This window comes from Lathyrus oleraceus, chromosome 7 (assembly GCF_024323335.1).
Source record: "Lathyrus oleraceus cultivar Zhongwan6 chromosome 7, CAAS_Psat_ZW6_1.0, whole genome shotgun sequence".
In the NCBI taxonomy this organism is placed as follows: domain Eukaryota; kingdom Viridiplantae; phylum Streptophyta; class Magnoliopsida; order Fabales; family Fabaceae; genus Lathyrus; species Lathyrus oleraceus.
This window is the reverse complement of record NC_066585.1, coordinates 17,762,490-17,776,629: the sequence shown is the minus strand read 5'-3', so window position 1 is coordinate 17,776,629 and position 14,140 is coordinate 17,762,490. Positions and strand designations below refer to the sequence as shown.

Here is a 14,140-nt window from a genome sequence, read left to right as displayed (position 1 = left end):
CTCAATTTGCCAATTTGATCAAGATAACCCAAAGGGCTTGAAGATTGTTTCCCAAGGAAACCCTAATTTCACTATGCTTTGACTATGCCTTGCCCATGAAGCAATCTCAACCTCTGATCAAATTTATCAAGGGAAGTTCTTTCATTTATCATTTTATGCATATATGAGCCTATTTGAGGCCCCTCAATCATTTATTCATCAAGATTGGAAGTTTTGGTCTTGAAAAGTTGACCAGTCAAGTCATTTGACTAATCTGAGGTTCAATGAGATATAATTTTTGATGTGTTTGTCAAATGAAGATGACCCTAAGAGAAAAAATGTTCCTAAGAACCATATTAACAACTTACATGTTCATAAAAAATCTACTTGAATCTTGGAAGGTCATCATTCATTTAAAAACATTATAGGTCATTTTGACTGAAACCCTAATTTTGGGTCAACTTACCAAGGGCATAACTTCCTTAATTTTTATGATTTTGAGGTGAGACCAAAGGAATTGGAAATATTTAGATCTCTACTTTAAATGTTATGTTGGACAAAATTTCATAATCCTAAAATAAATACATGTGATAATGCAAAACATTATAGGTCATCTTGGACCTAATTCATTGAATTTGAAAAAGTACCCAACTTCAAATGCCCCTAAATTTGTCATAGAAAATCCAAATGATGCAAACTTTGAGTCTAGATTGACCATATTGAAAAGATATACAACTTTTATGTTAAAGAGTTTTTCATTTGAAGCTTGTATCATGAAGACAGAGGGGCTTGATCAAGCTTACTTTTGGTGAACTTTTTCAAAATGATTTGAATATGTTTTGTACCTGAATTTTCCCAGCCAGTTTTGATTAATTTGCACACGCCAAATTATTATTTTTTCCCAAAATGACTTTTGTTCCTCATTTTAAGGGCTTTCCAACCATTACTCACAATAGTGTTTTGGATTCAGCATTTGGGAGATTCGAATTTATTTTCATTTAGGTGCATTTTGATATTTTATGGTGAAACTTGAATTGCAAGCATGTTTCAGTCCAATGCACATGACCAAATGCCCTTCATGTGATATCATCAAGTTGCTTCAGCCATCCATGGGCCTTTTACACGTTCCCAAAGGCCCATGCAATCCAAAATTTAAACTTCATGCACATGAGAGAAGTGTGATGATCTGATACCTTCAGCTATAAATAGAGGCTTCATGAGCTTCATTTAAAAACCTTTTGGAGATCCCAAGTGCTACAAAATTGATACCATAACCCTCACCAAAGGAATCACTCATAATTTTTCATACTTTCGAGCTTGAAATTCAGTATCATTAGTGTCATACCCCGATTTTGGTCCTGAATTTTTTTTATTTTTATTTGGCATTTGGCCTAAAATTCATTTGCATACATTCATTCCCAAATCCGTTTTTTTTATTTACAGACATTGGTCATTATCTAGCTTCTTGATCATGGTGTTTTTTTTTTATTATAAAATGGATTTTAATTATTTGACTTTTTTTTAATTTTCAATTTGATTTTAATTTCGAATTAAGTTTAATTCCAAATTTCAATTTAATCTTAATTGTTTATTTTACTAATGATTCAAACTCTATTTGATTTTAATTTCCAAATGAATGTTAGAGTTGATATCAAAGTAATTTTAACGAATTATAGATTAATTTGATTTTTATTTGGTTTTTGCTGATTTGTTATTATTATTTAAATTGATATTTAGATTAGTCTCGGATTATTTCTAGAATCCATATCCATTTTTATAATCAAATATCCAAATTCCTTAAACCCACAATTAAATCCATTGTTTTCATAATTGCATATCCATTCACAATAAAAAGGGATGACACCAAATAGTAAATGGATAAATTTTATAAAGTTTCACCAAATCTCATCAAAAGGAACAAACTGAAACCAATGTATTCACATGACTAACAGAACCTACATATCTGAACGATCAGCCTCTAACAAAAAATGAAACGAAACAGGCACTGTAAACCCATTAACGAAATCAACTTTTATCAAAGAATCGTTCATCGTCACCAGCACCCTTGGAGGAACCAGCTTTCTTTGGAAGCAACAGGTTGTGAATATTGGGCATCACGCCGCCATTGGCAATGGTAACATCACCAAGAAGCTTGCTCAGTTCTTCATCGTTTCTAACAGCCAATTGAACATGCCTTGGCACAATTCTAGTCTTCTTGTTGTCCCTTGCAGCATTTCCAGCCAATTCAAGAACCTCAACGGCAAGATATTCCAGGACGGCAGCGAGGTATACAGGAGCACCAGCGCCGACACGCTGCCGGTACTCCTTTATCAACATGCTCAGAACCTCGTCCCCAACCTGCAACAAACAATAATTAACATAACAGCAGTACAACAGCCAACATAAAGTAATAAACCGGCAGTGGCAAATCTGCATTGATTCAAGCCTTGTTTCGACTGATTGAACCCGCAGAAGGAAGTATCCACATAGACAACATCAATATTTTACACATCAGTCTTCATGACCTCCGAAGTCATCTCAGTATCATACCACGAGAATCCTTCAATTTTGCCTCAAGAAGTTGGTGCTGCTGTGTCAATCTTGCTCGTTTTCGCACCTCCTTCCACCCTTTCAGCCTCCAGCTCATCCAAGTTGAATGAGGTTTTGATCCCTGATCCATTCAATAGGCCTCGTGCTGTGTTTCTGCTAGAAGTGAATAGAATCAAAGGTCTTGAAAGCATTGCCCAGGATAATGCACTGTTCAGTAAGTCATCATGGGAGGCAAATTTTATTGGTTCAGATAAAGTTGACATTCAACTTCCAGGTGAAAATGACGCTTCTGTGTTCTCGTTGGATGAGCAATTGGAATATTTCACAGACAAAGAAATTAGCGAGTTTTCATCTTTGATAGGTGGATCATATGCCCCTGATGCCGTAGAGCCAGTCAATGGAGTGCTTACCATTCCTTTGGCAAATGGTGCCTTTGTGAATGTCCATATGTCAAAGAAAGTAGAAAGAATGTTTGTGATAGGTCTTTTGTCTCTTGCTCAAAATGCCAAAAGAGCAATTCAGATGCATCATCAATTACAGAGTACACTAAGTCCGGCTGAGTTGTTAACAGGATGCTTCGATGGCATTAAGGTTTTGCAAGAGCAAGGTGAAGCTGAAAGTATTGCTCAGCATGGAGTTGAATTGTTACTTGTGTCTTTGACAAAGATATTTGGCTCATTACAAGAAGCATACAAAGGTCAAATTGTTGGAATTATCTTTTGTCAAACTGCCACTCCTCAAGAGTCTGGCAAGACGTTTAATGTGATCTTTACTCCTTCTGACTACCATAAGGTGCGCATGTTGGAAGAAGCAAATGCACTGAATACAACTTTTGCAGAAGTGGCACTGGTTAGGATAACCCTTGCCTGGATAACAGGGATACTTTTGCTTGTTTCAACTCTTATGGGGACATGTTACCTCTTGTATATGCCAATCACAAGGGACACACTTCTCTACTCTAATGTCAAGCTTGATTAAGCATGGAAGCAAACGAACCCCACAAATCTTTTTACCAAACAAGAGAGAACTAAGAGGCTTGAAGAATAGAACGGAATGTTTGCTGCTAGGAAGTTGTGCTTTGTATTGGACCCAGACCATACACTTTTCAATTCGGAAGTTACGGCAACACGTCTTCTAATCAACGTTACACCATCCTCATACATCCAAACTGAAATCACGAGCCACCCAAAACCGAGTACACCAACAAGGCTGTGAGAAAACCGAAACCAATGCTCACCAATTTCACTGCAGTAAAAAAAATAGAGTAAGTAGCCAAGGCAGTAATTCAAGAAATATTCCCAAATTGGAATAGAAACAAAACAGAGAGGAATGCTCAGATGCTCAGATTACCTATTAACAAATTCTAGCATCAAAAAAGGCCACTCCAATTTCTGAGCACAAAAGGAACTTCGCAGAGTAACTTCTTGCAACACCAAAGATACCTATTCAAACCCTAATCTGTGAGCATAAAAGGGGAAGGGAGTTCGTGAGAGAAAAAAAAGGTGAGAGGCGACCATAAACAAAAAAGAGGCGGAGTTGAAACTAAAAAAGCGAATCAAAACCCTAAATCCCAAATCAGAAAACCAGCGTTTAAAGAGGGGAAAGGAGGACTCAAGCGTTACCTGAGCTCGCCGTCACCGTCGAAGGTGAGCCCTTTTCAACCGCCCTTGCCTCTATTTGCATGTAGAGTAAAGTTTGAGAGAGAGAGAGAGAGAGTTGGACGCGAGAGAGAGGTTGGAACGCGAGGTTGAGGGCGATTGAGTGAGGTTGAGAGCAGAAAGAGATTTCGATTGAGAGACGATGACTGAGCGATTAAGGACGTGAGGGAGATGAGCGATTGAGAACGCGCTAGAGAGAGAAAGGTAAGGTTAAGTTTGAAAGGTGAGAGCGAGAGAGCTAGACGAGGACGATGAAGTCTGTCTTTTCTTTTTTTCAATTTTTTTTTATTCAAGTGAGGGGTGTTTATTTATTTTATTTCAGAATAAGTCATTTTTTTAAAAAAACTATTAAAATTCATTTAATTTTCCTAGGTATTAGTTAATAATTGTTTTTTCTATTTCCAATTTATACCCCATTGAAAAACCCAACAGCCAAGCGGCTGGGTTTGATTTTTGCTCATTTTCCTGGTAGTCCAACAAATTTTTTTTATCTTAATTTTTATTCTAATGTCTAATCTATCTTGGTTTATATATCTAAAATAGCATTAAAATAATAACTAATGATAAATGGCCTAGTGGAGAGAGGGTAGTTCCATAGTCTCAAGAGGAGGGGGTTCAATACTCATATGTAGCATTTTCTTTAGCATTTTGTTTCTTTTAATATTTTTTATGTCTATGTTTTTTATTAAGTTCATCATGCATGCAAAACCATTTTAAAACTGTAAAAATCATTTCTTTTCTCGATTTAATATCGAGCCCATTTCCACACCCTTGTAAGTCGATTGCTTTTTAAGCATCGCCATCAACCTCACATAGCTTACTCTTGGGCTTTCTTACAATGAGCCGGTTCTCTTGCACTTACACTCATATTTCGCATCATTTGTTGTTTGGGCCTGATTTAATTATTTCATGATTTTTGAATCCCCATTTGACAAAATGTACCCCACTTCCCCAATGTGTATATAATTTTGTATTTGTTTTTATTTCTCTATTTGTTTTAGATGCTAACACAAGAATAAAACCAACCGTTTCTAAAAAATACAAAAATATGACTCGATTCAACGTCGAGCTTTTTCTCAATAAACAAATCAACTCATTTCTCCCTCCTATTCCATCCCATTTCAAAAAAAAACTTCATCAAATGCTTGATCCAACGTCAAGCCATTTTTCATAATCAAAAACTCAAAAAATATTATTTCATAATTAAGACCTTTTCAATAAAGATGGAAGTGGAACGTGGTGTATACCACGCACTCCTGAGACTAGGATTCGAGATGTATATCTCGCCAATCCTAGCTCTCGCCATCATCCAAATTTATCCATTTTGTTTTCTCTCAAACACTCATTCAAATTTCTCTTAAACGTCCATCAATACTTGATCTAGTGTCAAGTCATTTTTCACAACAAAAGCTCAAAATACCTAATTCTTATTTAACACTTTTTCAATAAAGGTGGAAATGGAACATGGTGTATACCATGCACTCCTGAGGTTAAGATTCGAGACATATGCTTCGCCAATCTTAACTCTCGCCATCGTCTAAAATTGTCAATGTGGTTTCGTCAAACCCTTTCTCAATCAAATCTAAGATACTTAAATCTTATTTAACACTTTCTCAATAAAGGTGGAAATGGAACATGGTGTATACCATGCACTCCTGAGGTTAAGATTCGAGACGTATGCCTCGCCAATCTTAACTCTCGCCATCGCCTAAAATTGTCAATGCGGTTTCTTCAAACCCTTTCCCAATCAAATTCCAAAAATACTTAATTCCTATCTTAACTTTTTTTAATAAAGATGGAAATGGAACATGGTGTATACCATGCACTCCTGAGGCTAGGATTCGAGATGTATATCTCGCTCATCCAAGTTCTCGCCATCCCTCAAAATACATCCAACCAATCAAATTTTTTCTCGCCGCCGTGCGATTAGCCAAAAACCTTTTTCATAAACGAAAGGTATATTGTCTTAAGTACTACAAAACAATGTTTCGGCCACGATTGTTGAGTAGAGATAAATGACGCTTTTCCGAATGTAGATTTATAAATCCGTTCGATGTGTGGTATGCGTCTACTCCTCATCTGTTTTGGGTAAAACGATGTTTTTGTCAGTTAATACAATATAGCTTTCGCTAAAATCGACCAACAAACAAACATTTTTCTACCCAGAACTACGTAAGCCTTGATTTCTCTTTTGAGATACGTAGGAGAAGGATTTTTTAAATCTTGTCAGGCCCACTAATAAAAAACTTAGGTTTAGTCCTTTGTCTAAAAAATTCAAAAACATTTCTTCTGTCTTCTATTCTTTCTTTCCCACCTAATAAATTGAAAAGCCTAACATTTCAAACTAACATTAATGCACACAACTGACCTAATGGTTCCCGTTGAGTACAACGGACGTGAGGGGTGCTAATACCTTCCCCTTGCATAATCGACTCCCGAACCCTGATATTGGTTGCGATGACCATATCTTATCCTTTCTTTTATCTTGGGTTTTATCAATATTTCCCCTTTCCTTTTTAGGAATAAATAAAGTTCGGTGGCGACTCTGTCCAGTCCATCATTGCGAGCGTGCGATCGCGCTTCGCTTTGAAGTCGTATCCCCATTTTTTCGAGGTGCGACAATTAGCTGAGTTTTAAAGCCAAATTCCTTAGCCAATCACTTCCATTACACTCAAGGATCAAAGAGAAGCAAGGATCTTAGAGGATTCGTGGCCAGAAGTTCATCAATTTGAAGGTATCCATTCAAACTTTTTGGATCTGAAACTCCTAATTCAATGTAGTTTGCTTGTGTTTCTGTGGTTCTCTGAAGTCCTCATACTTGAGGCATGCCTTTGGTGCGTTTAATTTATCATTTCATGAACAATCCGTGTGGACACCATGATTTTCTCCTTCATCTTTATCTCAATATAGGAAGAGTGAGGGAAATCCATTGGTATAGTGATGATCTACATCACACGAGATTCATTTCCATGGCCTTGTTTTTAATTTTCATTAAGTTTAATTTCTCTGCAACTTTTCGCCGGAGTTTTGTGTTTGGCCGGAGAAGATGGTAGTTTCCACCACCACCACCACGTGTACTGGTTCATAACCCTTGGATCTTGTTCTCACAATCTAATCTTGATCATCCATGTTGATTACTTGTTTTAATGCGCCATGCTTCGCGTTTGATTTGAGAGCACCGTGTGTCATCAGATCTGGACCATACACAAGTGCCACGTCAATTAATGAAGCGCATCATGTGGCTCTGCATTTTTCGCTTATTCCATTTTCTTTTTATTTTCTGTTAATTCCTTTTATTTTCAAAAATTCATTAAAAATTCATTTGAAGTCAGAAAAATATGAGACCAATTCTAAAATTTTTCTTGAAAAATCTAGTTTCATATTATGACTTTTAATTATTTTTGTGACTTCATTTGATATTTTTTATGAATTACTTGGTTTTTAATGATTTTAATTCATTTTAAAATAATCTCTGACTTTTAAAAAATACAAAAATATTTTCATAGCATCTATGGATCATGATAAGTCAATGAAAAATTGTCTCAACAATTTCTTGATTGTTTTGAGATTATTTGAGATTTTAATTCATATTATGCTATTTTTAGTTGTTTTTAATTGATTTTAATTACTTTTTGATTTCAAAAATTTGTGAGAAAATTAGTCAAAGCTTGTTTGACTATGTTGAACCTATGAGAATTTAATTGGACTTTTTGAAGTTGCTTTGAATTGAATTTGAGGTTCCATTTGGTTTATTTATTTTTTATTTCTATTTTATTTTAATTCAAAAAAATACCAAAAATATATCATTGACTTCTTGACTTGTTGTCTTCATTTCTCTTCTGTTTGGTGTTGATTGAGGTTGAATTGATTCAACTTGTATCAAATTCATTGGATCTTGTGGTTTGAAAGTCCTTAAGGATCATCACCTAGAAAGATGAATGAATTTGATCAAGGATGTGTTATCCCTTGATCAATTGGGTTTGTTTGTTGACTTCTTACCCCTTCCCTTTCATCTTCATCCCTTTCTTTCCCTCAATGGCCAATGAGTTAAAGTCTTGAGGTTGGTCTTGACAAATAAGAAGTTTAACCTTCTTTGATCCAAACCAAATTCAACTTGATCCATGATCAAGTGAGTTATTTTGTGTCAAACATAGGTTGCTTCTTGATCAAGCAAATAACCAAAAGTCAATATAAGGCCCTTCCCCTTTTGTTTGGCATGGCAAGTTTATGGAGTTTGGCTTACTAGTCATGACCTCTAACTTGTGTTCTTTGCCTATATTCTTATTGACCGGCCTCAGATAGGTGTGACTACTACATTAGTCCACTTACGATTGCTTAACATAGCGCTATATTGTCTTATGACAAGCTAACATAACCTTACTAACTACTAACTTTAATTTGAGCTTTTAATTTCTTGCCATTTACTTTTAATGTCATTTATTTCTTGCTCATTATTCATCTTGATTTTCATATTTTCTCAATTGAGCATATATTTTATGTTTATGTCATTTTTCTTTTACTCATTTGAGCCCATTATTGTATATAAATATATTGCTATTTTGTGTTGTTTGTGTTTGTTTTGATGTGAACCAAATGCAAAAGGAGAAAAGACTTAGAATTAGGATTTTACCCATGCTTAAAGGAGTTCAAGAGAAACTAGGCCTCATGCCTTTAGAATGCAAAATTTGTTGAAGAGCAACTAGGCCTCATGCCTTTAGAATGCTAAAACTCAAAGTTGACTTCAAAGGATTTCTCCTCAAACTTATTCTTTGTCCATTTCCTTTATTGTGTTATGAGCTTTTTGATGTTTGCTTTTGTGTGATAGGGATCCCATCTTAAGATTGTGAAAAGAGGACCATTGTCATGAGTAGCCAAGTTAAGAGCCAGGCCAAATGGAGATCCTAGGAGCTTGAATTCAAAGTATTGATTGCTTGTTTGCGTGCTAAGTTCAAAGGAAAGGAGCATCTTGAGTCATCTCTATGACTTCAAGAAAAGGAACTCCAAGGGTTTTTCTTTCCTCTCTTATCTTTGTATGCTTTAGGAATAGTCCTTCTATCTTCTCCCCACTCTAACCAAGCCAAAAATCATTTTCAAACTTTGACTTTATTTCAAAAATAGAAACCTAGGCCTTAGGCCTTTGATTTTTTCAAAACCATTTTCATAAATACTCATTGTGAACAAACTTTAATCCCACTTGGACTTCATTTTGTAAATAAATCTAACTTGTAAGTATAACCCATTTCAAGTTGTTTTGTGGTTCCAATGGCCACTTTGTTAAAACCTTTTCAAAATACGAGTAATATGTTTGAGTTATCATAGTGGTTGATGTAAATCTCACCTCATCCTTAGTGTTGGATTATAAGTCTTCCATGCTTATTATAGGGTTAATCCCTCACTAGCATGTTGAAGCCTTCCTCACATGGTGGATTGTTGATTTAGGATGAGTTTTTTCCCTTTGATAACAAAAGACCTTAAGGCTTTTGATCAAAATCAATTCACCAATCTTTGAGATTTTTACCCCCGAACTACGAGGTTTTGATCCTCCTTTGTGATGGTACGTAGGCAATGGATTCATCCATTCAAACAACAAAATTTGTAAATATAATCTCTTTCGCACAGCTCGTGTTGTGTTTTAAAACCGTAAATGCCATGATGTCGCTCTGCAAGTTACAATTTCGAAATTAATTTTGAAAACCGATAAGTCCTAATTAGTTAATAAAGCATTGTCGTTGTTTTTAGAAATTAAAAATTCAAATTTTATTAATCGAATACCGGTCTCACAATGCCCAGCTATTGATCAGTATCTAAGTGCTTGCGCCGTCGTGCAAAATTTTTTAACTTTAGAAAGATAAAATTCAAAATCGGAAAAATAAATTAATATTAAAAATCAATGTCGTATAATTTACCGAGTTCCGTCAAAACGACGGTCCTCAAATTCCAAACTCTAAGAGTTTAGTCGGACATGTTTGAAAGAAATATCCTATTATTCATTGAATATAGTAATCAAAACATGAATTCATTCTTAAGTAAATAAAAATAGAAACACTTTATATATATATATATATATATATATATATATATATATATATATATATATATATATATATATATATATATATATATATATATATATTGAAGTACCTGTAAGTGACTAATCATATACACATGCAATTGAATCAATATGTACAATATAAATCCAAAATGATATGTAAATTAGAATGGTGCAATGAATAATAAAAGCAAAATGAACTAGAACTAGAAATTTAGTGACACAACAATGGGCAATAATTTTGACTGAAAATTAAGAACATATAACAATAACCAATGAATACGATAAAAGCAGAAATTAAATAGAGACTGAAATAAACAAAGTAGAAAATTAAAGTTGTAAATAAATTTAAACTTGAAATTAAAAGCTGAATTAAAAACTGATTTGAAATTAAATTTGCAAATACGATTCTGGCAAGATTGTTGAGTTGTTGATCCAAGTACATAAAAACTCCTAATTCTAAGTTGTAGTAGCCCCTTACCAATCTTTGAGATTTTTACCCCCGAACTACGAGGTTTTGATCCTCCTTTGTGATGGTACGTAGGCAATGGGTTCATCCATTCAAACAACAAAATTTGTAAATATAATATATTATCTTCTCATCCCTCCAATCTTTTGCACAAATCTTTTCACAAATACCAACCTACAAATCTTTTCACTAAGGATGTTTTGGGTGCATAAAACCTTCCCATTTCATAACCAACCCCCATACCTAGATCTCTGACATTTTTATTAGTTTTTTATTTGAAAAACTTTTTACTTGGCTTTTGTTCGCTTTTTAGCCTTTCCTTTGGACAAATAAAAGTGCGGTGGCGACTCGAATTGTATGTTGACTTTTGATTTAGTCAATAAACCTAGAGGTAATGAAAACCCCGCTACAGAAAAGTGGCGACTCTGCTGAGGATATTGATCTTTGCCCCGTGGGTTTAGCCTACTTTTTGCTTGTATGTGTTGTATGTTTATATTTATTTGTGGCATATTTTTGTGCAAATTTGGGATGAATGTATTGTTTGTAATGTATGAATTGCTTGATATACTAATTGCTCGTATGCTTGGTGGTTTCTTGTGAGATGAGTTCTATACCCAAACTCGAGTGCACTTATGATAGGAGAATGACATAGTCTTGTTGACTTGTGTGGAGTTATTCCTTAACAAGTTAGCTTGCAAGTCCATTCACTTGGTGGAGGTCTTATTGGGATCACTAATGTCACACAAGTAGTCGTGGTTAGGCATTACTCTTTCCAATAGGAACCTTAGAAACCAAGGACCTTAGATACCTAGCCCATCTTAGCCTATTTTAGGACGTAGTGCGAAGGTCGTTCAAGTGTAAGACTTGATGCGATTGTTACGCGATACTACACTCATAAGAGTCCCTCTTGAGAATATTTTTGGAGGACGAGTAGTCATTTTATCCGATAATATCAGAAAGATGGGATAATGACTTATGGGAACCTTTTAGAACATGATTATTAGGTTTAACCATAGTACACTCCCGTTGGGTGGTTCTTAACCGAGACTCCATGCTCGTGACTCATAACAAACCTGTGATTCGCGGTCGATCCGTTCTCGTATATCCTCAAAATCAATGGAACTTGGGTGTTGATAAGGTGTAAACCATAATCCACCAAAATGGATGATTGATATTGACGATGACTTGAGCCATCCCGTGACCTTTGTGTGGTGTGACTTGCTTGATCCTTGAGTGTGTTTGTTTCACCCATGCATCCATGCATTCATCCGCATTCATGTCATCAATGGTGTAACGCGAAAAACAACCGGCGGAAAAAAACACAGAGCCGCCACTGTGCGTTATTTATCCCAAAGGAGGGAAAGGAAACGCTCGAAGTAAACCTGAAAAAGGGGAAAGGAACGGTCTTACGACCAGAGATGCAGGGCACAGGAGTCGGTTACGCAAGGGGAAGGTATTAACACCCCTCACGTCCGCCGTACTCGACGGGATCCACGCTCAAAAGAATAGGATAAGGTTGCTGATAGACTTCTCAAAGAATGCACACACTGGAACAAACAGATGGAAGAAAACGGAGGAAGCGGACTCGGCAGGAAGTCGCATCTTGGGCCTACGTAGTTTGTCAGAAACAAACATCAGAGTCGATGTAGTTCGGGGAAATGGGGAACAGGCTCGCTAGGATATCGCATCCTATGCCTACGTATCTCATCTGGAATGAGAATCAGAGCTTTCGTAGTTCGGCTAACGCACGCCGAAACAAAACACAACACAGGGACGCTGAGACGTCAAAGAAAAACTCAACAAGGAAACGGAATGCCAATGGCTGGACTTATATCCGACTCCAAACAAAGGCAAACAAGGAAACGGAATTCCAATAGCTGGGCTTACATCCGACTCTAGGCAAAGAAGCAATCGCTAACCAGCGAACACCAAAGAAGAAAGTTCTCCGATTGACAAACTAAAAGGGAGTCTGGAACTCGAGCCTAATAGTCAAGCCAACACCAAGAAGACGCTGAGTCGTCAAAAGAAACAAAAGGTTGAACACACAAGCTAATAGGGAGTCTGGAACTCGGACCTAATAGCTGTCAAGCAAAACACACGCAAAAAAAAAGAAAAGGGCGCCCGGAGAGATCTCACACGATCTCCTGCCTACGTACCTCATCTGGTATGAGGATCAGGGCGACGTAGTTCCCCTTAACAGGGGAGAAACTTTCTCCTAACCAGAGACCAGGGAATAACAAACTAAAAGGGAGACTGACTCGAGCCTAATAGTTGTCATGCAATCCACAATAGCCCTAGGTTGAAGTTTCTAATCAGAACCTAACTCGCACAGGAAGCAAGCTAGCTCAAACAGCAAATAAGCATCAATCACATGTGAACAGGTATCACACTCTATATGCAAACAAGCGGCTCATACAAGGCTAGGCTTTAGTCAAGGGGTCATATCAACCTCGACAAACAAGCCAAAACTGGAAGGGGTGTCTGAGGCTCTTAACCACTGACATTGACCGTCAGGGTGAGCAGATGAAAGGTAATGAGGGTTAGACCTCATAGCTCTTAACCCTGACCTGGGTGAGCTTGAATCAAAGAAAACGTGGGGGTCCAGAATGAGGGACCCTACTCCACTTGACCGACACTGTACAAGATCTTGGGTTAGGTTCAAGAGCCTCAGCACGTAGTGCGAGCATAATGAACGACTCAACGACTAACAGGGGACTGATTGCTAGTCCCTTCTATCTGTCAATTGCCTCTTCACTTAGGAGGACTTCACAAAGTAACAACACAAATATAAACAATCACAGTCATTGCCTCTTAAGGAGGACTTCAGCCAAATGCCTGCCAAAAGAAACGACAGGGCTTCCAGACTACATGGAGTTAGAGAATGATTACCTAGGTGGTATACCAACCACAACCAAATCAAAGCTCAAGCAATGAGCTAAAAGCGACTAATGTACCTGTACAAAAGTCAAACAAGTCAATATCATATTCAGACAAACCAAACAGTCAACAACAGTGGGACATTTCCAATATGTGCACAATACAAGTCCTATGTGTAAACAACTCAAGTGAGTTCATCACCAAGGGACCTACAACACAACAAAGGTTAGTGGACAAAGTAATTTGCATCTCAAGTAATGAGATCATATCAACCACTAGAGCTAGATGCTTGAACCTGAAATACAAAGCTCAAAAGGTAAGTACAAACCACTAGTGCAAAGACTAGGGTCAAAGGCAAAGCAAAAGTCAAAACAGCAGCCAATATTCAACATGAAGCACATTTAATCAAGCAAGAACATGTCCTAAAAAGGATCAAACTCAAATCATAAGGCAAAGCCATCCAATGATCAAGATAAAGCAAGAGCAAGCAAAGGTGATCAAAATTGGACATCAAGAAGAGAAATTCCATATTAAAACAGAAATGAATCCAATGATCAT

General features: G+C 36.6%; 1 protein-coding gene across 1 annotated transcript; it reads left to right on the top strand.

The window, feature by feature from the left end:
• The first annotated feature begins 2,499 nt into the window (after positions 1-2,499).
• LOC127101746 (uncharacterized) lies at positions 2,500-3,555 on the top strand. The gene has a single exon (XM_051039193.1). The coding sequence runs from the start codon at positions 2,500-2,502 to the stop codon at positions 3,505-3,507; it is 1,008 nt and encodes a 335-aa protein (XP_050895150.1). The 3' UTR covers positions 3,508-3,555.
• The last annotated feature ends 10,585 nt before the right edge of the window (positions 3,556-14,140 follow it).